General features: G+C 36.0%; 1 protein-coding gene across 1 annotated transcript in view; it reads left to right on the forward strand.

The window, feature by feature from the left end:
* Window positions 1–26,698, forward strand: part of LOC145680544 (uncharacterized) — a 66,790-nt gene that overhangs the window by 32,680 nt on the left and 7,412 nt on the right. Inside the window, exons 10-16 of the mRNA XM_081751169.1 lie at window positions 3,639–3,819; window positions 4,900–5,109; window positions 9,691–9,814; window positions 14,541–14,709; window positions 16,482–16,728; window positions 21,851–21,969; window positions 25,059–25,188. Coding sequence (XP_081607295.1) covers window positions 3,639–3,819; window positions 4,900–5,109; window positions 9,691–9,814; window positions 14,541–14,709; window positions 16,482–16,728; window positions 21,851–21,969; window positions 25,059–25,188 — 1,180 coding nt within the window. The remainder of the gene's footprint in view (window positions 1–3,638; window positions 3,820–4,899; window positions 5,110–9,690; window positions 9,815–14,540; window positions 14,710–16,481; window positions 16,729–21,850; window positions 21,970–25,058; window positions 25,189–26,698) is intronic.

The raw sequence follows: 26,698 nt of genomic DNA on the forward strand, positions 1-26,698 counted from the left end.
TGATTAATTCGTACAGCTCAGGTCGTGTCATGTCGGGCGTGAAAGGTAACCCCTTTTCTTGAAGCCATCTCTGCATATCCTTTTTTAAAGAATCTTGAGTGGGGGCAGGATTTAATTGTGCGTTGTGATACGAGGCATTGTCTAAAACAATAACAGATCTGGGTGAAAGATTAGGAATTAGTTTTTCTCGAAGCCATTTCATGAAATTATCGCTGTTCATTTCATCGTGGTAGTCCCCTGATTTCGAATTAGATTTAAACATTAGTAAAGCATTAGGAACAAACCCATCCTTACCTCCGGCGTGAACTATCACAAGACGTCGTCCCTTGGACATAGGCACCCGAAAACATTTGCCAGAATCGTCTGACCAACCATATTCTGGAGTATGGGAACTATGTAAGTATGTTTTATCTACATATATGATTGGTCGTCCTTCCCGCCTAAAATGCTTTATTTGTCTCAAGAACCGCGTTCTTTGAGCACGAATCTCTTGCTTTTGGGTTAAAATGGTTCTATTATTTGGTGTCTTCCTCCACTTAAAACCCAGCTTATGCAGTAAGCGTCTCAAACTCTCTTTACTGCCCGCAAAATTTAATTCTTCTTGTAATATCGTGTGCAATTTGCTAAGTGTTGGCACTTGCTTTCCACGAATAGCATAGTCATACACACACCTACGGATGACACATTCATCGAAATTGTCCACTGAAGATTTAGGTGCTGGTTTTGGTCTTCTCTTTCCAGGAGTAGAGAATGATGTGGAGGGCCCTTCTGACGACTCAGGAACTTCTCTTTCCTTCACAATTGCTCGAATTGTTCGTTCCGGGACCCCGGTTGCAGCTGCCGCTCTTTTACCAAAATGTTTAATTGGAATATTAACACCTTCACTAGCTTCCATCTTCAGAAATGAATGAACATTACTCACAATTTCTCTCGCTTGGCTATGTAAAGTCTTTGTTTTCAATTTAGACAACACTGGAGGCATTGTGCAAATAAACGTTTTTACAAGCGTAAAATTTAAAAACTAGGAATAGGCTATTTACAAAACTTTGAACACTAAAATAACACTCCGAGCTTTTTTTTTTTTTTTTTTTTTTTTTTTTAAAAGCCTGTCTTCACCACAGTTCGAAAAACGTGCGCACTTAGAAAAAGACACTTCAACCACTAATCTCTATTGTCGTATGCTAATATTTTTTTTAACAATGATTTTTCTAGAAAGAAATCTTGCAGAATACTCCTGTTTCTGAAAAGTATATTTATGCTGCTTTTGTCTGCCGTTGGCAACACTACACTTTATTCAGCGAATTATAGTTCAGCATGGAAAGAACAATATGCGTCATAATGAAAGGTGTCATGCGCAGTTGCCAAACTTGCTTCAGCGAAAAGAAGAGAGAACGATATGGAATGTAAATTCGCATAGGACTTTTAAATTATCTTTCCTCCTCGGTGTCAAGAATTTAACTGACTATTGTGGCAACATAGCAGGTGCTAGAAAGAAGGGGGCGAAGAAATGCATGTAAGAAGGGCGGGGTGTGAAGCATTTGTATCGCGGCAGAGACTTCTGTGTCGAGCTCTAAACTATTGGTCATGCATTATTTATTATATTTGCTTTCTTGATATAAATAATCTTTTCTATCATAAAAGGAAAAGAAAACAGAATATTATATTTCAGTGCACATTGGTAAATATTTTGGAATTGACAAATTAAAAAAAATTGCAGCGTGCCGTTTTTCAATCGTAATCCAATACGGACTGTAATGGAATGAAGGTCCATTACAAACAGTTGCTGCTTACACAACTGGGAATGTATTTTGATCATTTTTCCGTACCCAATAGCGATAATGATTGCACTAAGTAACAAGAAAATGGACAACGCTCAGTGCTCCCGCTACACGAACTTCTAAATCTTGTATTTAGCTTTGATTTCGGAAAGTTTTGGGGTGTTTGACATACAACACTACTAGCTTCCCTTGCGATTCTTGTTTAAGAAACACTTCATGTTTCACGCTAGAATACTATCAAGTATGGTATTTATGTGGGTGACGAATGAATAGCTTGTTGCATATTTCCAATTGCTGCTGTTTCTGGTAAGCAGAAATTCCTAAGACTCAATCTTTTTTTTTTTTTTTTTTTTTTTCATTCATTCATTTTGTTTCTGTAGATGGTTGAAAAACGTTAAAATGGAGACGAAGTAATAGCCAAGTTCCCTGACGGTGGTGTGTGATGGTTTGCCTCTACACATGCCTTTGAAGCGTCATAATCCACTCCTTACTTGCATCTTGTGCCTTCCTTATTTTTGAGATCTGGTCTCTGACACGAAATTTTACAAAGCAACGATACATTGTTCCGTTGTTCATATATTTGAAAAAGTTCTACCGAATTATGTCTGGTTTGAGCTTATACTACAATGGTTGCTGTAAGCTAGTCTGGTCCACAGTATTGACAAGATTATTTAATGTTTTCTGTAATATTTCCAGTTAGCCTTCTTTCCGCGTAAAGACAGCTTGTTGAGGTGATTCCAGCAGTTATTCAACAGCCTTATCGCTGTATACATTGAGATTTAGGGAAGGTTTAATATGGACATGTGCATTTATCAATTTATTTCCAAATAGTCTAATAAACACTGTTTGTCACAGCAGAAGTTCTTTTTTTCCTTCATATTTTCATATTATAAAGCACAGTCATGGCTCTCAAATGAGTTCCGAAATATGTTCTGAGATAGTGAATAAAAGAAAATCTGAAGCTGCAAACATTGTGGAATACATTTTTGAAAAGCGAGAGAGGTAAATTTACCGCCTTATTCTTGACAGATTTCTACCCAAGCTAGGGGAATGATTGGGAAGCCTCAAAGAAAATACATCGTCGCTGTGCTCAAACCTCTATATAGTGATATGTTCGTCGAAAAGGAGTTACATACTACAATATGAACAGAAAGTCGTGTGCCTTTTTTTATTCCTTATATTCGTATATATGAATTCTTAATAGTTTTCTCGTAATAAGGAAACAAAAATTACACTTGTTAATAACGTAAATGATTAGAAAGCACGTTATTTGCTTCTGGAAAGCTGCCAGTTCCTCATATTGGTTTATTAGGTGTAGTGACGGTATACCATATTGAATCTAAAGCAAATATTTCTTTTTACAGAACTCATCTTTCAAAATTATTTTATCAAGATTGGAGTGAATTTGCTCCCTGTATTCTTGGACTGGACAATTTCTACCCTAAACAGTTAGAATGATCGGTATACCCTAAGGAAAATATACACCATATTGTTAAAACTCGAGTAGTTTTTACATAAGTTATACTGGAAAATTTCGTTTTGCATTATATGTGTGTGCAAGTTTGCAACATGCGTTTAATTTTATCCTTTATCTGTCACGGATTTGAACCCCAAACAATATGCGTATATCTTAATATTAGAGGAAGGTGCATGCTAAGTTTCATAAAAACAGGATATATTTTACGAAAGACTGTGGAACAGACAGGCAGTCAAGTAGACGTATAAATTCTGGTTGAATCGAATGTTGGAAGCTTGCGTGCGCTTGCTTCAGATGTATCAACTATAAAAATAAATTCTCTCTCAGACAGTTTTTTTTAAACATTTTTTAATCTTTATTTTATTTTACTATTTTTTTTTCAGGGAAAGCTTCAATGAAATGACAAGTGCCAACAAGGTGAGGTCAATTGCAAGAAATTTGGAGCAGCTAATCGAGGAACTACCTATATTTCTCCTTAGGCTAGAAGAAGTGACAGCTGCCTTAGACGATAAATTGGAATGGAGGGAATTTAAGTTTTGTTTTAAAGTAGGAACATCCAAAGTGGTAAGTGGATAATTACTTCAAGAATATAAGAAACACTTACTTATATTTTTAACTCTCATTTCCATGTTCCCTGAGGGCAGATATTTGTTAATAATCATCATCTGTTATTCGAAGACTAATCAATCTCCTTTTGATAACAACAAGTTACGAACATGTTCCTAACTTCCTAATGTTTTTCATTCATTGCAAAATCTCAAGATTTATGCATCTTCTGTTAAACTTACGGAAAGACTAATAAAGGAAAATTAAAAGTAAATAAAATCCATAGAATAAGCTTTATAGGTTGTGATGTGTCTGTAGGCGATCCGAGGAAAAAGCAAGGGAAGATAAATACTTGTCACAAAATACTCCGTATAATTTGTGTCCACAATTGCGTGTCTCAAAAATTACCTCACGCCTAACATCTAATACCTTTCATAGAATAATTAGAACTGTTTTCTTGGTTTCAGTCAAGGTTACTATTACATTTATGTTCCTTGGAACAATCCGCATATGTTTAGCAAGGGCTGTTTGTCTTGAAACATTTTAAATCAGATTATAACAAAATTAAGTTTTTTTTTCCTCACTAATTACGCTGTATATTATAAAATCACTTTGTCGTACACGTAAATATTCACCAAATTTATCAAACTATTTCATATTAGTCCCTGAAGTACTTCACTACCTTAGGAAAGATTTCTGCCTTTCGTCGTTCAATATGATATGCATCAGTTTCTTTATAATATTTGAAATAAACATTTTTTAGTTTGGTAAAAATGTATGTTTGATAATACTTAGACATCTATATGCGAAAATGTTCGGTGGAAAATGAGATTGTATAGGTTCCAGTGCTTTGTAATTTCTGTTTGTTTATTTTGTCTAAAAGTTTGTATAACTGAAGTTTGTTTTTCATACTAAACATATCGCATGAAATCTGTAAACCATTGAAGATTCTCCATTGCCAGTTAAGAAATCTTTTAGGAAAATCTGCACCAGGTTAAGATAAAAACACATTAATGAAGATAATGTTACTTCTTCTTTTTAATGTAATTGTTCAACTTTTATTTTATTTTACAAATCATATATTTCGTACTTTTTCAGTCTGGAGTACTACAAAAGTTGCTAGCACATCGCAATACACTTCAGGATGTGATGGTCCAACTGTGTGATCTTGTTCAGAGGGACACGTTTACTCAATCCCTCCTGACGCTAGGACTGTTGGATCCGACACACTATGGCGGACATACAACAGAAAACAATCATACAACTAGAGGAAGTGGGCACTCTACACCAAAGCAGCATGGTTATAAGGTAAGAGTATGGTTTTAGTAAAAAACAGATCCTTACCAAAAATGCATTGTACCTATCAGCATTAGTTTGATTTTTTTAAACGGGCTTTTCTATATTATACCTTGTTGAAGGTTCACTGTGATTGTCTCCAATGATGTATTTACATTTTTCAGACAATAAGTACTTCCTTTCAGTTTTAAATTTTTTTTAACAGGACGGGGTATTTTTAAAGCAAGGACATTTTTGCAGTATCTTTGAACAGTACGCGCATACATTCTTTTGCGCCCCGCAATTTGTAGCACGTCACCAATGTTTGCGCTTTATGTCGAATAAAGAAGAGTTTACAAAATCGAGCTACTTGGTACCTGTGAAATAAGGTCAGTTGAAACCGACAGAGGTTCATCGCCAGTTCTGCAAAGTTTATGGTTCCTGTGCCATGAGCTGTTGAAAAGTTCGTTGGTGAGTGAGACTACTTAAGAAAAACCGGAAGAATGTGAACGATAAACATTATAATTGTTGAAAAAAGACCATTTACAGTTTCCACATTATTAGTTCATTCTCCAAAAGTGTCATATTTAGATCTTCACACATTTGTACCAGAGAGGTTGGACTGCAGGAAGTGGTGCTGCCTCTGTTTTCGAAGTGGTTACTGAGGAATTCAAAACGAAGGGAAGTGTCAGTGCTTTTGATATTTTTAAACAAAAATCCAAGAGGAAGTTTTCGGTGCGAGAGACCGGGTTCGATTCCTGGTGGTGAAAGCTCATGTGAATCGAATCTCACGTTAAACTGTAGATCCACGTCTCATATAGTCTCGGTGCTGAAAGGAACTTTAAAACTCGAATTCATGCAATGTAAGTGGACATTTTCATTCCACTTACTTGTAATAAGCTTACTGTATAAAGATACCTGGGTTAAATATAAATATATATATATTTATATAATAGTTTAAGGTTCATTAATTCCAGGTCTGGATAATTATTTAAATGCATATATATTTATATAGTCTATAAAGAGTTCCAATATTTATTTAATTTGTATAATTTATCTGTATATTATTTGTATTTTATTTTTTTGATAAATAAAATAAAATAAATTTTGGAACTGCTTTTAAAGTGAAGGCTAAGTGGAGCTGTGCCGCTAACGAGGGCAGAGAAACTTATGCCTCAGGACCCTTAAAACTTAGAGCATACTTTAGCATATAATTGTGTCTAGTTAGGAAGTGATGGGTTCTGAGTTCGATCCTTCACGAGTCAAGTTTTTCGAGTTCTAAACGAGAACCCTTGCTGCGTTTCATAGAGATTTTTTTTTTCGTTTTTCCTCGTATCTAGTTTTTGAATAAAATATTATAAAAGATCAAGATAATGTTTCGTTCTTTAAAATAAAAACTTCCCTGTACCCGGATGTAGTAAGAATAGTAATAATCATACCCCTAGCATTTAAGTCTTTGAGAGAAGTCAGTAGAGAAGGATTAATTGGACATAATCCCGTATCCTATTTTTTATTTATGTAGTATATTGACTTTTCAATTCAGTTAGAAGACGACTGGTGTAAGAGAGATAAATTAAAGGGTTCATAGTAGTGCGATACTAGACAGCGAGTCTCACATTCTCTCTCCCATAGTCTTTTTTGGCCATTATATTATTAGTAATACTACTTATCTGTGGTAATTATTTTGGAGACTACAGCAAACAACTAATACCATGAAAAAGATGAACTGTCGAGCCACATCGTTACGGCATATGAGAAATAAGTATCTCACGTAATCTCTGAATCTAAGTAGTAGTCGTAGAAGTGGAGACACACATCATTTCAGACGAAAATTAAATTCAGACCTCAAGTTGCAAGATTATGGCAGCCGTATTTTAGGACAGACTCAGCCCTTCTTGACTTCATATCGCAACGGGGAAACAGTAGTAACTTTGTCTAACCTTAGGAGAATCTTCGCCGCGCAACCCAGAATAAATGCTGCGGCATATAGTCGTCCGGAATTCTGTTGCTTTCGAACTGTTTGAAACCACATTCTTGTGCTTAAACACAAGTTATCGTATTTTTATATGACCCCAATTAAATCATACACACCTCATACAGCCACAGCCCGGACTCAGTGCTGACAGACTGTCAAGTTTACATGCATCTAAAGGGGTTTCTTATCGGCAAGCGTTTCAGCACCGACGAATTAAAAGCAGTAACCCGAGAATAGTTATCTTCACTGGCGTTTAACTTCTGTGAGGAAGGTCTGCAAAAACTTAGCCACACTATGACAGGAATTTAAATACTAACTGAAACTATGTGGAAAAATTGCTGAAGGTATGTAGCGTCTGGGAATAGGAAAGGTTCCTGATAAATCTTAGTAATTGTTGTAAAATAGTCCTTACGTTAAAACTGGCCCACGTATATCATTCTTGTATATATATATATATATATATTTTTTGAAAGTATTCCAATTTAATTTTGTAACTCAAATTTTTCTATTCATAAGTAAATTGAAAATATGTTATAATTGCAATGGTAAATGAGTGCTTGAAGTTCTAAATATGTATTTTGATTATTTTAGAGTTGTCCTTTTCCAGTATAGTCTATATGAGATGTAGATGTACTGCTTAACGAGAATAGGACTTACATGAACAGTTAGCAAAAATTGAACCCATACTTCCTGAGTGAAGGTGCTTAATCTAACCATATAGCTACGAGGTAGCTGTGATGTTGAAGAATGAAAATCTGAATATAGAGGAAAACAGAGATAAAGATTACTCTCAAATACCCTTTGCAACATGCATAAATCGAGCCCAGTGCAATATCTGTTTGAAGGATGGGCAAAGACCAAAGCAGTTAGACAAAAAAAATGACTATGATATCGATTTCAAAGTAAACTCCCTTCTCAAAAACAGAGCTACCTCAATGCACCATTGAGTAGGCTGGTGATCGCTGCTTATTAAATTCTTTCAATATGAAGGATATCTGCTGAATTGTAGAATTTTTAGAAAAAATCACAAACTCCTTAATATTAACAACTAATGTTTATTTAAACAAGTATAACAAAATATATGCTTCAACAACAACATTCAAAATTTTTCTAAACTGATAATACGAAACAACTTTCAACAAATATTTTCTCTCTTCTTTAGTTCTAATAGACAGAAGACCAAATTGTCAAGTCTACAAATTATAAGCAGAGTATTGTTTTCAACCGTATTTTAACAGTTTCCATTTTAGTAAGAAGCTCAAGTTCATGTAACTTCCTTCTCTCGACTTCTACTATTCCTTCTTATTGGTACTAAACATACATAAATACTAAATGTAATATTAATACTGAACACGAACGTTCAAACAATACTTCAAACGGAATAATTTATAATAAGCCAACCATATGGTAATACATTCATGATACAATGTGACATGGAACATTGCGATTCCTATCTTGTCACTGAACAAAAGGATTGGTGAATGTAGGCAGAAATTAATTTCGAATCACCTTCCACATATTGAATTAGGTTAGAATCATCACACATTCAACAAAACAACTTTCCTTCTAAATTATACTGTGCGAATGGGAGACTACAGCAACATAATAAACTTCTGTGAAGCACTTAGTTTTGTATATTACTTACCAACTTTCACAAAATAAATTTATATTACACATATATCAACACTCATTGCAATACCCATTTCATCATTCATTAAAGAATAGGTCTTCAACACCAAAACCCTCTTTTTCAGATTCCACAAGTCGAAATGGAGGATCCATTTAACATTTCTGAAGTATTAATCCGATCAACCACCTCACTCATACTTCCTGGCTCAGTGACTTACCTCTGGTGCGAGGGTTCCTGGTTCTATCCCCGGTCAAGTAAGTTTGTGGTAGACATCGTGCTTGAGGGTTTTCTCGTTCCCATTTGCTCCCACTTTTTCATTCCACCAGTTCTTCTATGATCATTCACTTGCTTTAATCATCGTCTCCCTTACACTAACAGGTATAACGTGGGACGTTAAACTCAAAGATTTTATTTTCGTTTTACCCACGTATACCTTATCGATTTTAATGCAACTCATCAAACCGCAAGACAGACGAAGCGATCGGAAAGTCAACTGATAAATAGCTCATGCTATCTGTAGACTAGTTCTACATTTATTTAACCTAACCAGCAGAGTGAGCAAAGTGCTGCCCTCAATTGACATCCTACAAAACTAGCATGGCAGGAGATGAATAATCTTAGTTTCTTACGTACAGATAATTTTACAAAAGAATTTTTTCTCTTTCTATGATTAATTTGTTATTCCGCTGCACCTTCTTTCCACACTTCTTTCCTTGATCAATAGCACTTATAATTAACCATGAACTAAGATAATGGGTAACATTTTCTGCGTAGAATGATTTATTTTATGTTTTTTGTTGTTAATTGAAGTAATTCAAATGAAATTAGTCTTTTTGTCGATCACAAAATTGGAAATCATATGTATATAATACAATTCTGCTGAAAATATCTTCATTGTAAATTATATCTAAACTCAATCAAGATTCAGTCCACATAAGTTTCAGGGTTTCTTCAATACTTTTCAGTAGTTTTGTAAACATTTATAAGTAATGTGCGTTTACTTTTTTAGCTAAACCTTGTGGAATCATTGTGTGTTCCACCTCCAGCGCGGAGTAGTTCTTTATCCAAAAATGCCATCCAGTTGCTTAAGTCAGGACAGGGAACGGATATGGTGTTCGAAATTAGTACTCAAGGTAAGAGAGTTTGAATCTAATATCGTGCATGTAATTGCAAAATTTAGAATTTGAGTTGCATGAATATCCATAATACAAATGTATGTAATTTAGAAAATCCTGGCCACTCATTAAGATACACAGATATACAGTATATACAGAAGATTGTTTTGGATTATATAAATTATAACTTCTTGACTTAATACTTGGTATTAACTCTACAGATGATAATTTGCATGCCGGTCGAAACCCTTAAGCGGATCTGTTTACAGATGCTTGTTGATACCAAACTTTCTGAAACCCTTTGTGAAGTTTTTGATTGAATTCCAGAGTAGTGTGGTATTAACATTTTTTAAGTATATTCTATGTGACTGAAGAGAAATTGACTCACTTTAATTGAAATTACGTAAAATATTCAAACTTGAACGCTAACACACATATATACACAAATTATTCACTAATATGTTGCCGCCATCTTGTTAGAGTGGTTGGTTCGAGTTAGCGTCCCGTTTCAGCACAAAGGTTATATGAAACAGGGACCTATACTTTAAGCAATGTATTCGAACCACGGTGTGCGTTTAAATTTCAAGAAATTTGAAAGAACATTATATATATATATATATATATATATATATATATATATATATATATATATATATATATATATATATGGGGTGTTCTAAAATGGTGCCCACAGATTAGATCTACCAGTCTATCAAATAGTTATATCGGTTCTTTCCAGATGGCAGCTAAAGCCGATATTAATTGACACTACCATTACTTATTAGTGTAGCAATCAATTCAATTGCTTGTTGTATTCGTAGAGTAATGCTAATGGCTCCAGGTTTATCTGCAACGTTGACACATTATGAAATTTTGATTCTCCATAGCGGCTGAAGAAGGCCCCGGACGACGTACCTACAGATAACATTTTCACTCTATTTTGGCCTGTAGAATAGTGCTCTATGGTCCGTGGATGCCATTGTGTTAATGAACTATACCGACAAACTATGAGTTGATTTCTTTCATCTAAATAAGAGAAAAAGTCCATATAGACCTATCGGGAAAAGTGTATAGTTTCAGAGCTGGGACTGTTCAAAATCGCGAAAAAGCTAAATTTTAACAGCCCTATTTCGAATTACGAGAAATTATGGATGGTGGTAGTTATCAGCGTAAAGGGAGTCACGCACACGCAATTCAAAAATGCATATTTCATCAATATTCAATGGGTGTACAGAGTATTTCGTGCAGGATGTAATTCCCAGGCATGCCATGAACCGAATTTTCAGATGTGTTCTAACTTTATGCTTAATCCAAAGAAGGCAAACGGTAAGCTTTGATAGTAGTGAACAGGAAATCCTTTGGCGGGATGTCGGAAGTGTTAAGGACCGTCAGCAGCACGGTCTCTAGTATTCGGGAAAAGGCGTGTTGCTATGTTTTCTTTCATGCTTATAAGTGCAAATAACGTGAAATATACCGTGACGAATTACATCGCAGCACACGTTATTCCGAACACAAAAGACCGTAGAGAGCTGCCGGTTCCTTAAACTTTCGACTTCCCTCCGAAGCATTGGGTGTCCATTGTTGTCAAGGCTTACATCTTGCCTATTTGGATCCACCTTGTAATCAGGGGACATCTGAAAACACTGTTGAGAGCATATCTGAGAATAGCACCTGTAGAGGATACCCTGCACATCCATTGGACTTTTATGAAATATGCATTTTTGGATTGCGTATGTCTAACTTCTCTTACGCTGATAAAAACCACCATCCATAGTTTCTCCAATTCGAAACAGGACCTGTTGAAATTTAGCTTTTTCGCGATTTTGAACAGCCCTAGCTTTGAAACTATGCACTTTTCGCGATAGGTCCATATGAACATTTTTTTCTTATTTTGATGTGAGGAATCACCTCTTACAGTTTGTCGGTGTAGTTCATTAATACCCTGTATATTAATACCCTGTATACTTAACACATGAATATACAGATGGTGACCAGAAAAATGGAAACACCTGAACGAAATTGCAACTTACCAGATTAATATGGTGTCGGGCCACATTTCGCCTTTAGAACAGCCTTGATGCGACGTGGGATGGAGGGAGGCATAGAGTTCGTGAATGGTAGCAAGTGGAATTTTACACCATTCCTTGTGCAGGGCATCGGCCAGTTCTGTGAGAGAGGATGGAGGTGGAAATCGTCGCCGGAGTCGTGTTTCCAAGACGGACCACAGATGTTCAATTATGTTAAGATCTGGGGATTGAGCGGGCCAGGGGAGGTGTTGAACTTCATCCCGATGTTCCTCAAACCACGCTGCAACAACGCCAGTTGTGTGAATGGGTGCATTATCATCCTGGAAGATGGTGTCATTGTCCGGGAACAACATCCGGACTATAGGATGCAAGTGGTCTCCTAAAATTGCGACATAATCGTTGGCAGTGATTCGTCCGCTAAGTGTGACCACAGGACCCAATGAAAACCATGATATGGCGGCGCACAGCATCACCGAGCCGCCGCCATGTTTCACAGTTGGGCGGAGACACTGCAGATCATAAGCTTCTTTGGGCGTTCTACACACACAAACACGGCCCGTGGTTGGGAATAGGGTGAAGGATGACTCGTCCGACCATATCACACGTTTCCAGTCCTCAACGGTCCAAGTTGCATGATCGCGGCACCATTTGCGGCGTGCGAAAGCGTTATGGTCCCTGATGAACGGTAAGAGGAAGGCCATCTTACAGTTTGTCAGTGTAGTTCATTAATACCCTGTATATATATATATATATATATATATATATGGTGTCTCACCTAACTTTGAACTTAAATATAATACTGAATTGTTTATGAAATACCGGTGTTCATTTTACGCATTAAGGTAAGACATTATTGAATTATGCGTAAACTGCCTAGTTCGTTTGTTTAGACTAGTTTCTCATTCTAGATTTATTTTCATTATTTCGAAGCCAGTTAGTTTTATTTGTCTGAGCTATTTAAAAGAATTCGATTTTTTTAAATATGAAACGTGATTGAAGAATTACTTGAATTGTTAGACATTTTTGAATACCAAGTTGTCAATCTTTAAAAAATAGGTTTAAAAAGGTAATACTTCTGGAATTCAATGTTCTTGTACTTCTATATTGCAAACAAAAATTAATTAGAACAAAATTTTTCATTTCAAATGTCAGCAAAGAACTAAGCGAACTAAGCAAAGACGATGGATTGAATATGACGGCACACAGAGGAAAATCTCGAGATTTCCTTCGTTCCTCTTTAATATACAATCCACGTATTCGGTTTTTGAATTTTTTTTACCTTCCAATTAGTTTTTACATTCTTGCAAATCTAAATGTATTCTTTGCTTTTAGCTATTTCTCTCTTTTCTTTTACCCGTTGAAGAAGGTCACAGCGGAAAAAGTTGAAATATAACGCGTACTACATTTTGTATAGAGTAGCAAGAATATTGGTTGCTGATTTGAAAATGCCGTATATGTTACCAAAGAAATTAAACTTCGAACATAGTTTCGCTTTCTAATCACATTTTACGTATTATTGTTGTGTAATACTTCATTTGATATAAAATGTCATGTAAAATTTTCGTATTAAATTATTATAGCTTTGTATATTTTTTTTCCAGGTTAAGTAAAAGATCAGAGAACTTTGCACTGTTAAAATTTCATAAATATTTCTTTAACTGTAGTTTTAATTTTAGTAGAGGCCGCGGTGGCTAAGTGATAGAACGTTCACCTCTGGTGCATGGTGTTCTTGGTTCGATCCCTGCTCGTGTCAAGTGAGCTTTGTGGTGGACAAACACCGTGCGCGTGGGTTTCCTCGAATTCTCTCGTTTCCTCCCAATTCTTTATTCCACCATTTCATTCATTACTCAACATCACCGTCTGCTTTAGCCTAGCCGGCATAATCGTAGGACGTAAAACAAATATTTCATTTCATTTTTTTAAATTGTAGTATAGCTATATGATAATGTAGAAAGTAAGAATACACATTTTAATCGATAGATTTTTTTTATTATTATTAATTATTATCAAGTAAAGAAACCATGGGTGGTAATAGTATCCAGTTTGTAAAATTTTCCAGGCATCACGAGAGAAACGTTCACCTTCTCTACGCAATGAAGGGGAGGGGTTAGTTGGATATATTACATCATATTTAATGGAGAGGGGGTTAGTTGGAGGTGGGAATGAGGGGTGTTTTGTTCTAGCATATTGTCCATTTTCTAATTTTGGGCAGAGATGGGCTAGGGGAGAAGAGAATGGGATTGAAGGGCGTGTGTAGACGTTCCCAAATATTCTTCACTGCTGTGTCTACATTTCTGCCTTGTAAGAGATGATGCGTGATTGTATCTTAAGCGAGGAGGGGATGAAATAGAGTGATACGGTAGCTGAGACACTAAGTAAGCTGGAGTAGGACTAATATATAGAATGTATGTATAATTGGCGGAGATTTAGCTTCTCCGCTCATCGATTGTAATATCATATAATGTCGATCAATTTACAGTTTGGACTTCGTATGTGCAGAGTCCTAAGTTATAATTCCTGATTTCATAAATAGAGATATTTAAAATCAAAATACGTTTCATTAATCTAAAAATTCGTACCGATAATGTGTCATTTCGGGTAAGCACTAAGTCCCGGAATATATTGTTTACGATGTAACTAAACATAATGCTGTTTTGTGAAACTCAGTAAAATAGCTCACATGCAGTACATGTGTGATACAGTGTTTCTTGTTTCAGATACCCCGGACACTGTAATTGACCATAGTCAAGGAGCACCTGTGAGTGTAAGCCAGTCAGATCAAGAGGAAGATGTGTGTAGTGTCCGTGCACATAGAGTTATTGTTGCAGCAAGGTGTGATTGGTTCAGGAGAGCTCTTCTATCTGGAATGCGAGAAGCGATAGATAAGTAGGTGTCATCGACTTAATTACTTTCCTTTTTAAGATTTCTTGTAGTTTTTTCTTTTCTAAAACCAGATATCAAATATGAATCAATGATTACACATGAATAATGCATTATACCTTTCATTTACTAATTTTAATTTCTGTCGATGATTAAGTCAAATAATGACGTTTTGGAAAGTATTGTTTGAACTCTTCTTTATTTTTGAGTCAATCTATCTCTAAACTTTTTTTCCTAACTCATATACCATTATGTTCTTCGGCTTTCTGCTGGCATTGTTTGTGTTCACGTCCTACTGTGTTGGATAAAATCTTTGATTGGGGGTTCTCTATAGTCTGTAACTAGAACGCATACTTTCTTTGTATCTCGTTGGAAGTTCAAACCCTGCTGGAAGTACAACGTCTCGAGTCAATTCCAGTAGTTTTTCTTGTCCCATTTTAATAGCAAATCTCTTCCTTCATAACGTCGGTATTGCATAGAAGTAAAACAAATATCTTAATGATTATGCTTGAAATAAATTTCTTAAACTCCAGCTGCATATATACTGTCAAATACTTCAACGTAGCTGAATCTGGTTAATTTGTGCAACATGTAAATCCCAAGAATTTGTGACTTGTAAATATCGATGGTTTCCATGGCATGCTACTATAGTCCTCGGTCATGTCGTTTTCCATCTGTGAACTTCTATTCCTCAAGAATGGCGTCATCCATTTAAACCAAAATTAGCAGTGATATCTTCCAAATTCGATTTGATATTAAGGCCAGAGGCAAAATTTGGCAAAGACACAAGCTTAAATTGACATGAGGTTTTATTTTTCAGAAATACTTCTTCATATAGACTCAGTGTCGTGCTTCATTGAGCGTGATAAGGCTATGGGGGCAAAGCTTGGTCTTGATCAAAGATCAAACATTTCTCTTTCACCGACTTTGGCAAAATTGGCATGAAAGTTATCAATATACTTACTTGCTCTGTCAAATTTGGCTGAAGTCTGTCAAAGACAAAGACAAAGACTACTATCGCTCATGCCAATGGCAAAAGTACTCATGCTTGGATATATTTCTAATTGCGCTTTTCATACCTATTTGAGGACGTGGAATCCAATGGAACTATTGTTAAATATATCGGTCGATCAGAGGACGATAGAATAACCTGAAAGTTGGTATATAAATTTATGTATATTTTACAGTTAAGATACAGTGAACCCTGAGTTTACGAATTTTAAGAAAAACAAGTGTGCAGTGGCTCCAGCAAGTGTATACCACCGCATGCCAACGTGAAACTACTATTACATTTAACACACGCATGCGCTGGTGTTTTTAAGTTATGATTTATATACAGTGTTAATGTACAGATATTTAAAGAAAGGGGTAGATGAATTTAGTATGGTCTTTGAATGAGAAAATATTACTATTGATTTCCTGGTTTTTTAAGTTCGAGAAAATTTTCTGTGCATTCTTATAAAATCCCTCTTCAGCTTTGTAATGTTTCTTGCATTATCATTTCCTCTATCGGAAGAAGCTTTCTGTGATTTTTTTAAAATTTTTTATTTAATAATAGGGCTTTTAGAAATGGTCATTTTTTTTACAGGTTCTCAGTATGTGTGATCTTGATTGTTAGGCGCACGAAATTCATGATTTAAATCAAACATGATCTGTAAGTAGAAGAACTGATTTTAAATAAGAATAGTTTTTTTTTTCTGTAGTATTCTGTGAATTCTAGGATACCTTTACAATCATTATTTTTCAAAATGTTAATCAGTATTTATGTTTTTTTCCAGAAAAATCGTAGTCCACGATACTAGTCCTTTTCTGTTTACAACATTCCTTAATTATCTGTATAGTGGCCAGTTAGATACACAGGATTTGTCTGTGGACCACTTAGCGGACCTTATGCTATTAAGTGATAGGTATGAAGTGGATACATTAAAGCAGACGTGTGAACAGGCACTAAAGAAATACATAGACGAAGATTCAGTGCTTTATTTTCTCAGCATTGGAGATCAGTTCAATGCTAAAGTGCTTAGGGTAAGTTAATTCTATTTCTTCTTTTTTTTTTTCCTATTTATTAAGAAAGTGTTTATTTAAGAAATTTGCAGATTTAGCTGTAAAGCCATTTTACATGTAACACTAAGGCCTTTCAGTATACTTCCCACTGTGTTTTAAAAACTTTTTTTTAATAATGAAGAATAGGAAGAATATAGAAACTAAGTGAGATAGATAACGTAATAAACGATACTACACCTACTTTGTTGATTGGTGCAATCGACTATCGAGATAATTACCGAGTATCAGTTTAAGTAAAGAAGCCAAATAGTGTATAAGATACTACTATACCAATAGGTACTAGATTTCCAGTTTTTTTTCGTAAGGTCCAGAACTCAATATGCCTAGCTAATGACGTTGTTAACTATCGAACAGTCGATTCTATGTATTATATTGAAAATCTTCAAAACTCAATTAGTAAAGTAACGTTTGTAAGTTGCCGTTTATATATTAGCAGATACCTGTAGTGTGTGTTATTATAATTGATTTGAAGGCTATTTCTTGATAATAACGAAAACCTCGATAATTCTAATTATTTCTCCTACTATTATTTTTAGGTAGTATAGTTCTATGTGAATAAACATTTCTTTTTCATCTTTCCATTATGTTGGAGAAAATGGAAAACTGCTGGGTAATTAATGGACATTCGTAACTATTGGAAATCAGTTAGAAACTGTGTTTTAAATATAGCGTCCCAACATTCATGTCGAGAGACAAGAGTTGAGTTGATTTTGAGTTTAACGTCCCTTTCAGCAGCGAGGCTGTATGAGGCGGGACCTACCGATTAACGTGGAATCTGAACCACATGAACTCCCGCCGGGAATCGAACTCGAGTCTCCTACGGCAAAGGCGCGTACGCTAACCGCTTAACTACGAAGGATCTCTCGAGAGACGAGAGATGAAAAACCTCAATCAAAATGATAACTCCAGGATTTTAATTCAATCCGAACCTCCTAATTGTTAAGCATTTATTATCTACCTCACTTTATGTTATATGTAGAGGGTAGTGATCTCAACATGGCGTTCATCGGGTATTCGGAACAAGGTGTAAAGGTGTTCCAAAAATACAGTTCCTATTCTAATACCATATCAAGGGTATAGAAGCAAAACCTGCTAAATCCATGTCAATTTTGTCAGGAGACGAAACAAAAGTGACTCCCTTAGGTTTCAAAATTGTTGAACAATGTTGAACAGTTTTTCTTTAGTGGTTGATTCACTCATCTACATTAAGTAGTGACCACTAAAAAAAAAAAAAAGTACAACGATTCTGAAACATAAGGGAGTCACTTTGGTTTCGTCTCCAGGCAAAATTTAAAACTGGCTTCAGGAGCTTTTGCTTCCATATCCCTGATATGTAAGTATCCCAGGTGGCCACATACGCAAATAATTAGGAAAGTAGCTGATTGTTTGGATTCTAAATGCCTGGCTTGTATGGGTGGATTCCACGCAGAGCAGGAGCCGGGTGGTGGTTGAGCGCGGCCCTACCATCTCCTACACGCGCTCACTGGGTCTTAGGTCCGGAGATCTAGTAGATCAGGATAGAAGGCAAATGCCGAGTAAAGCACGTTGCATTGCCTTGTAAGAATGGAGATATGGGGTCTCCAAAGTGTTCAGATAAGGTTGGAGGATAGGGTTTTCGACTTCATGAATGAACGGTGCATTGACGATGCACTTCTTTGAAGACCACAGACAAGCGGAGTTTGTATCGTAATTCCTCCCTTCCTGTACCAGAATGTCAGATATACCCGTAGGTTCTATATGACAAATGCGAATATGGATTTTTCTACTAAGCTGCAAGTTCTGGATATGAAATTGACCGTCACTATGTTGGAAATACAGACGACTCTCATCGGTGAGTATTCCCAATCGCCTCGCCACTGCTGTCCCTTCCGACGCCAACAAAGATGTTTTCAGTATGAACGCATTTGGGCGATAATCGTGCGAGAGGAACGTAGGAATGGGATCCTGCCTCCAAAGTCGATTGTTTTACTGTTAATGCACTCACATGGAGTTACAGTGACTCAAATTGCAGTGGAAGCTGTGTCTTCTTAGCTCAAGTAGCTCTTCGTTCAGTTGTCCATTCACTCAAAAGGAGAGGTTCACGGTAACAGTTGAGGGGAAAGTCTATTGTCTCCCATCGTGTACTCCTTCATTCGACCACTAACCCACGCGAGCTGCAATTCTGCAGAACACCGTCCGGTCCCTCTCAGCCGTAATGTATGGCCATGGGTAAAGTGATTTAATTGCACAATAGGCATTTACTGATGTTGCCATGGCATTGTCATACATACATTTTATGATCCACTGAAAGCTGCACTCGTATGTTGGACGACCTTCAAACTCTCGGTATATCCTCTACATACACTACAATCAGCCTGCCCGTTACAGGTACACATTATATCGGGTGTTCTGAAATTTCGTTTCCATCAGTCAATATTTATATATTTATTGGTTTAAGAATATATTTAGTGTGAGTTAATTATCTTTCATAGTAAAGAAGACTACGAATAAACAAATAAATAAAGAGTGATAAAGTGGCACGAAACTGAAATACATATAAAAATTGTATACCCACTAGAAATTGCACACAACGCAACCTGGACTCGAACTGATGAATCAGTGCCCTAGCTTTCATTTCTTTACCAGGAAACAAGTACCGTCATATATTGGATAATTATTCGTGAAATGAAGTGACTTACCATAACATTCTTTTAACCCTCATTAGCTGTCGTAAAGATTCTTTTAACCTCTCGCAAAGCATGTTTAGTGTGTTAGTTAATTTCATTGAGATTTTCCAATTTTCCTTTTTACTTTGCTAAAATGCCATGCAATATTGTAATTAAAATGGTCTGTGCTACTTTGGATCTATGGGAAAATATGAACCTATGGGGAAAAGTGCATAGTTTCAGAGCCAGGGCTGTCCAAAATCGTGAAAAAGTTAAATTTCAACAGGCCCTCTTTCGAATTCGAGAAACTGTGGGTGGTGATAGTTACCAGCGTAAAGGGAGTCACGCATACGCAATCCAAAAATGCATATTGGATCAATGTTCAATGCAATGGTGCTATTCAGCCGGTTTGCACCGGCTCGCTAGAACCGGTTGTTAAAATATTTCGAGTTCGCAGAACCGCTTCTTACACCCGGACGTAAATGTACACACACAAACTTAGATATAACCTAACCAAGAGTAAAAGAAGAAAGCCAAACAAATTATGTGGCTGAACCTGGCAGAACCCATTTTTGGAAATCGAAAATAAACCATGCAGATCGTTTGTTCACGATTGTTCTCATAAAATTTTCGTTTGTTCATTATTTATAAACAGTTTATACCAAAAACAAAATGCCCGGTGCCAACTTCATTTAGCATAACCCATTTTCGGAAATCGATAATAAACCATGCAGATAGATTTCTATATCTTTTGTATTTCTGTTAGCATAGCAAATGTATGTACTGCAAATTTCAGCTGGAAAGGAGAGCTTGTACAAATACAAATTTTTCACAGCGAAAAACAATTAACCTATTTGAAGAACATTGCTCTTTACTAGAAGATTAAGAAGGGCGGAGTGAACAGTAAATTTTATTTTAAGTGTCTTTGTTCTTAGAAATTCTTACTGCTACAGGGTTAAACATACGATATTGCAGAACAAGCTATAGACATTCCGTAATCTCAAATGGTCTTGATATCAAGAATGAGAACTGGGATTATACGACTGAAGTGGTAAGGGTTATTTATGTGTATTTGATACACATGCAGACCATTATCAACAATTGACTATCCATTGCTGGTTGAAGGTCTTTCCAATACTTTTAGACAATCGTTTATCTTGGATAATTCATTTCTAAAATATTCGAAGTGCTACAAAATTTCGTCACACTACCTTACATTAGTATGCTGTGTAGATCACTACATGTCACAAGTTGAACTATATCTATTTATTACCTATCCGTCGTAAAGGTGTTTTTTTTCTGGAGGTATGCAACGGTATGACATACCGGAACCTTTTTAATGTGAACAAAATATTTCCTCTTCTGTGTTAAAAAGCGGTTGACGAGAAACTTCGAAAATATAAAATAGTAAATATGTAGTTTTATTGAAAATCAAAGTTTTTATCGTGTTCCTTTGCTGTTTCACAAAAGTGTAGAGGTTCGAGTCCGAACAATGGGAGCCAATTGTGCTGCATATTGTGCTCATTATTATTATTATTACCCTGAAAGGTATGCAGCTTTTTAATCATAATGAATCTGACGTCCAGCGTACCGGCATCTTTATTTTAGAAACACTATACATATATATATATATATAGAGAGAGAGAGAACCGGTTGTTAATAAATTAGAATAGCACCACTGGTTCAGTGGATGTAATTCCCAGACATGCCATGAACCGAATTTTCAGATGTGCTCTAACTTTATGCATGGTCCGAAGTACGCAAACGATAAGTTTTGACAGCAGTAAACACGGTATCCCTTGGTTGGATGTCGGAAATGTTAAGGGCCGTCAGCAGCACCGTTTCTAGTATTCGGGAACACGCGTGCTGCGATGTTTTCTTTCATGCTTATAAGTGGAAAAAACGTGGAATATACAGCGAAGAATTGCATCTCAGCACACGTTATTCCAAACGCAAAAGAACGTAGAGCTGCGCGGTTCCTAAAACTTCTGACTTCCCTCCGGAGCATTGGATGTCCATTGTTGTCAAGGCTTACATCTTGCCTATTTGGATCCACGTTGTAATCAGGGCATATCTGAAAACACTGTTGAGAGCATATCTGAGAATAGCACCTGTAGAGAATACCCGGCACACCCATTGAACATTGATGAAATATGCATTTTTGGATTACATATGCGTGACCTCCCTTACGCTGAAAAGGACCATCATCCACAGTTTTCCGAATTGGAAATAGGGTTTAATGAAATTTAGCTTTTTTCGCGATTTTGGACAGCCGTAGCTTTGAAACTATGCAGTTTTCCCTATAGGTCCATATAAACTTTTTGTCTTACTTTAATGTGAGGAATCACCTCTTACAGTTTGTCGATATAGTTCATTAACACATATTATGTTTTAGATTTGTATACGTTTTGTGTAAATTTATGTGCATTTCATTTCAGAGCGCGTGTCTAAACTTTATTTCCCTAAATCCTGATATAATGGACAGCGAACTTTTTGAAGAGTTGCCGCAGGACCTTCAAGCTGAAATATATGACTTAGTAATATGGGTTAAGCCAAGGTAAGGACAATTACTATACTTTTATATAATGGTAAGTGTCAAGTATTGTTAATGTAAGTTGGTTGAGGATCTGTTCTATAAAGTAAACCCAAACACCTTGCTTTTCCGTATATATTACTAATTTAGTGAACAATCATCAATGTTGAATTCAGCATTGTCAGTGAATCGCCTGACGTAACAATATGCGAATTGGATGATAGAAGACTGGAAGAAAGTCATCTGGTCTGGTGAGTCACAATTTTTATTTCACTCCCTGGTTGTTTGTGTTTGGCGGTTTTCTAATGAGGCACTAGAACCTTTGTTCATGGTATGAAATAATGCAGGCCGGTGGCGGTGAGTGTTGTCCAGTATGGCAATCTTCTGGCAGATTGGACACATCCTATCATGTTGCACTTTCCTCTTATGCGTGGCCTTTTCCAAGACGATATCACATCTTGGACACGGGATACGTGGGAATAACTCAAGAAAGACAGTCCAGACTTCCAGCATCTCCCATGACCTCCGAACTCAACGAATATCAGAATGAACATATGTAGGGCGCCATGAAATGACACATTCATTCTCGTGAGATAGTCCCATCTGTGTGACGTATTAAAGGTGCATTACACACAGCTTAAGTGATCACACCATCTGACAACAACTGATCTCATTACATCCCTGCCACATCAGATCATTGCTGTACGAAAGACGAAAGAAGGACCACAACATTTTAGTATGTCGTCATAATTCAGTGAACGTCATAATTCAATCGGTTGGTGCATGTCAGACATTTTTGCTAATTATATACTATGTAGATGTGTAAGTTAATGTCTAATTAACATGGGTATATAGGTTTTCTCTTCCTTTCTTTTATTGAGAATTAAAGTTATATGCAACTAGGAATAGCCAAAAAATTTCGTTGTCCGAATCTCAGATGCAGATTCGTGTCAGTATTTGAAACTTGGATCCTGATTCAAAACCATGTGATTTGAGTGATTTCGAAATCTCCAATCCAGATAAGAGATACGAAAATCCATGCCTTGTAATATGTTAATTGTTTATTTGCAATGCTCATACTATAATTTCTTCATCTTTCATAAAAATAATTGTTTTCTATCTTACAAAATGTGCATTTGATGTTTTGTTGAGTAGACTGTGATGGAGAAAGAAACCACAAAGTAGTCAATATTTGACTTTTTATTTCCTTACTTCTCAATCGTAGTCCTGCAACTATCTTCGACGAACTATAATTAAGCGATTCTGCTATTTTCATGTATCAACAGCGGGATGACTCAAATGCCAGCCATACTCATACTAACATGCCAAATCATTAGATCCCAATCTCGGTTTCAGGTTCGAGTCTTAAAAAAAAAGACTCAGATCCGGTCATTTCTAGCATGCTTCAAATTATCTTCTAAAATATATAAACTTCTGTGAGTATGTGAAAAACAGTTCCTGTTCAGGCGCTACAAATACTCATCTACGTGTCAGTATAGAGTAATACACCTCCACGTTGATAATGATGGAGAAGAATAATTTTTGTCATTATTAAACAAAATTTACAGATTTTACAAGATAATAGATATGTACAGCATACATTTAATTTCAGCCTAATGTCGTTACTTTCCAAGCCTTATCTTTAGAGAAGCTAAATACCTAGAATGGATGATGGTACCTCTATTATTGAGGTGGAAAATACGTGGAGGTGTATTGGTAAACGAAGTTACACAGTATGGTATAAATTTTCTTGTTGGAAAGCCTTGGCAGAGATCTTTGGATAGGCCAGGAAGGTATGAAGCTAGAGTAAAACTGGATTTCCAGGATAAGAATTTTGGGTGCTGGATTGGATTTGCGATAGGATACATTGACTGGCTTTTAATTGTGAAAGTATAAATTTATTTGTATTGTATGTTGTATGATATTAGTGTTACTCAGTTTTGTTGTGTTCATGTATGAGAATATACAGTTGTGTACTTATTTCTTAGATAGCTTCAAGTAAATAATTGTTTCAAAATGGTAACTTTGCTTAAGAGGTTCAAATCGGTGGAGGTGCGAAGTGTGATTAGATTTCTATGTTGAAAAGGGTAGAAACTACCTGAAATTTATTTCAGCTGTATGAAACATATGGTGATAAGTACGTAATATTCACAAACGTGGGTAACTGGTGTGCAAAGGCCAGAAAGGAATATCAAAGCAGGGTGCCTAAGTGTGTTCAATGAAACTCGTTCCGGACAGTCGCGCATATCCCACACAGAAGCGACGCAGTAAATGAAGTGATTCAGCAGGCTGACGCTAAACAATAGCGAATGAAGTAAGCATTTTATATGACTACATACTGAGTTATCCTTGAAGCGTTTGGATATAACAAAATGTTAGGAAAATGGGTCTCCATGCAGCTCATACCACTGTTTCATTACACATCGGAACGAAAGCTCCAGAGTACGGTGTGGAAACATACGAACTTGCCTCCACCGAAGAAATTCGAGATAAGCCCGTCAGGAAAGGTTTTGCTCACCGTCTCTTGGAAGAGGCAGTGTGTTGATTCTTGTTGAGTTCGCAGTAAAAGGACAAATCGTTAATGCTGCTACGTATTGGGCCATACTTAATTGTTGACAATCTATCTTTCTGCATGACAACACGTCCCTGTGTTGCTGTAAGTGTGTTGCAAAAATTTCGGTCTTAGAATTGGGAAATTCGTATACATCTAGAATGTAGTCCAGACCTCGCGCTGTCAACAATCTTTTCGGACCATTAGAGAGTATTTTTCCGGCCAATACTACCGCAGTGATAGTGAGGTCATCACAACCGTGTATCGATGGTTTAGCACCCAACCAAACGAATTTTACCACATGGATATCGAAAACTTAGTGTCAAGTTGGGACAAATGCCTCAGTGTCAATGGCTACAATATAGAAAAGGAGAGGAATGTTTACACTTCAAAATATGTACTTCAGCTTTTGTGAACACATACTTGCTTTTCTGTTAAAAACTTACTCGTTTACTTTCTAGTTTTCCTTATATATTGCGCATTTCAAAGTATTTAATTCTGATTTTCTACGTTTAAAATATTGTTCGTTCATAATACATATTTATTATTAATTTTTAAATAGGAAATCTCAAACAACAGAAAAACTTTTGAGTTGCCAGCAGTGCCCTAGTCCTGATACACCAACTTCAGTATCTTCAAGCCTAGCAGATATTGAAGAAATGGCTTCCAATCTACATATAAATAGCAAAGAAGTAAGTATGAAATATTTTCAGTTCTGTAAAATAGAACTATGTTGTTCACTTACATTTCCGCAGGTTACTTAATAATATCGAAAATTTAATCCAAGCAGTAAATAGTCAGTTTTTATTTTAGAAGGAAGCAAAGGAATTGGAATGCTACAATTTTGTGACTGAATACGAATGTTTAGATTTATTATTACAAAAGTTTCATTGTTGCAAACAGACTTTTCAAACAGTACGATAGGCTGGCCCGTTGCCTTTCGTAATAAAACCTGCAAGCGTCATCATTTGTAGATCTTCCATAACCTACAATGGATGATTGCTACTGTGGTGTAATGAATCTTTAAAGCTATTTAACGCAACATTTATTTTCTCTAGGATGCTCGTTTTGTTAAAACTAAAAGTTTCTGTTAATGTGCAAGCTAGTTGGAAAGTACAAAGTTAAATATCTTAATCATTTATAGCACCTAGAGAAAAGACCTAGTTCAATATTAATTTTTGTCTTGAAAAGTCTGTTTAAACACTAAAAGTTTCGGTTTTTTGAGACGAATTATCCTGAATTTATAAACCTTTTGAATACATTAATTAAATATAAATTTCATTCTAGCCTGACTTGCAAGCCAGAACACCCTTTTGAAAATATGCAATACAACAAATAGAAACTCCCATGAAATTTTAATGTGGAAATACATTGTAGGAAATACTTAGTTTAGACACACATTCAAGTCGTCTTCGAAGAAAGAAATGAAGTATATTATTGTGTCCGTATCCATAATAACGCTACACACAGTCTCAAAGCATTATTTCGATCTTAAGTAACTAACTGTGTGATAGCTTTCACAAATGTGATATGTCAGCTAGCAGAGTATTTACAACAATGTGTTAGGAAACGCTCTGTATGTATGTACGTATGTATGTATTTACTTAACTGTTTTTACTAACTGGAAGAATAGTGAAGGACAAGGTAAAAAAAAGTCGTTAAATGTTTGTATATTGCAATAACATCTCCGTAGATTGTTGAACTCTTAAGTCTGTTACAATTATCATTAATTAAAATCTGGACAGTCGTATTTCTGACCGAAATTTGACGGTCGTCTTATTGTGGATTCGTCTCGAGTTCTACTTCTGTAAACTTCTTTACTCGACATTTAATATTGTTCATGTCAGTCATTATATTGTCTCTCACTGTATAGGCGTACATGTCAACAGCTGATAAGCTCTCTTTTGTTAGAAACTCAAATTGTCCTATTGGATATGAGATGTGCGCCTTTGACGTGGGCAGGAACTCATGTAGTTCGGATTCCACGTTAATCAGTAGTTCCCTCTCGTATAGCCTCGCTGCTGAAAGAGACGTTAAACTCAAAATCAAGTCAACTCGATATGAGATGTGGAACAGGAATATCTACCAGGTTTCAAATCTGATAACCTAAAAATGAAAATTATACGTGTGTTATGTATTGAGCATTTTAAAATTAATTCGTTTACACACACTACCTGTACATTAAACTGTTGGATAAACTAT

This window comes from Thermobia domestica, chromosome 3 (assembly GCF_964235325.1).
Source record: "Thermobia domestica chromosome 3, izTheDome1.hap1.1, whole genome shotgun sequence".
In the NCBI taxonomy this organism is placed as follows: Eukaryota; Metazoa; Arthropoda; class Insecta; order Zygentoma; family Lepismatidae; genus Thermobia; species Thermobia domestica.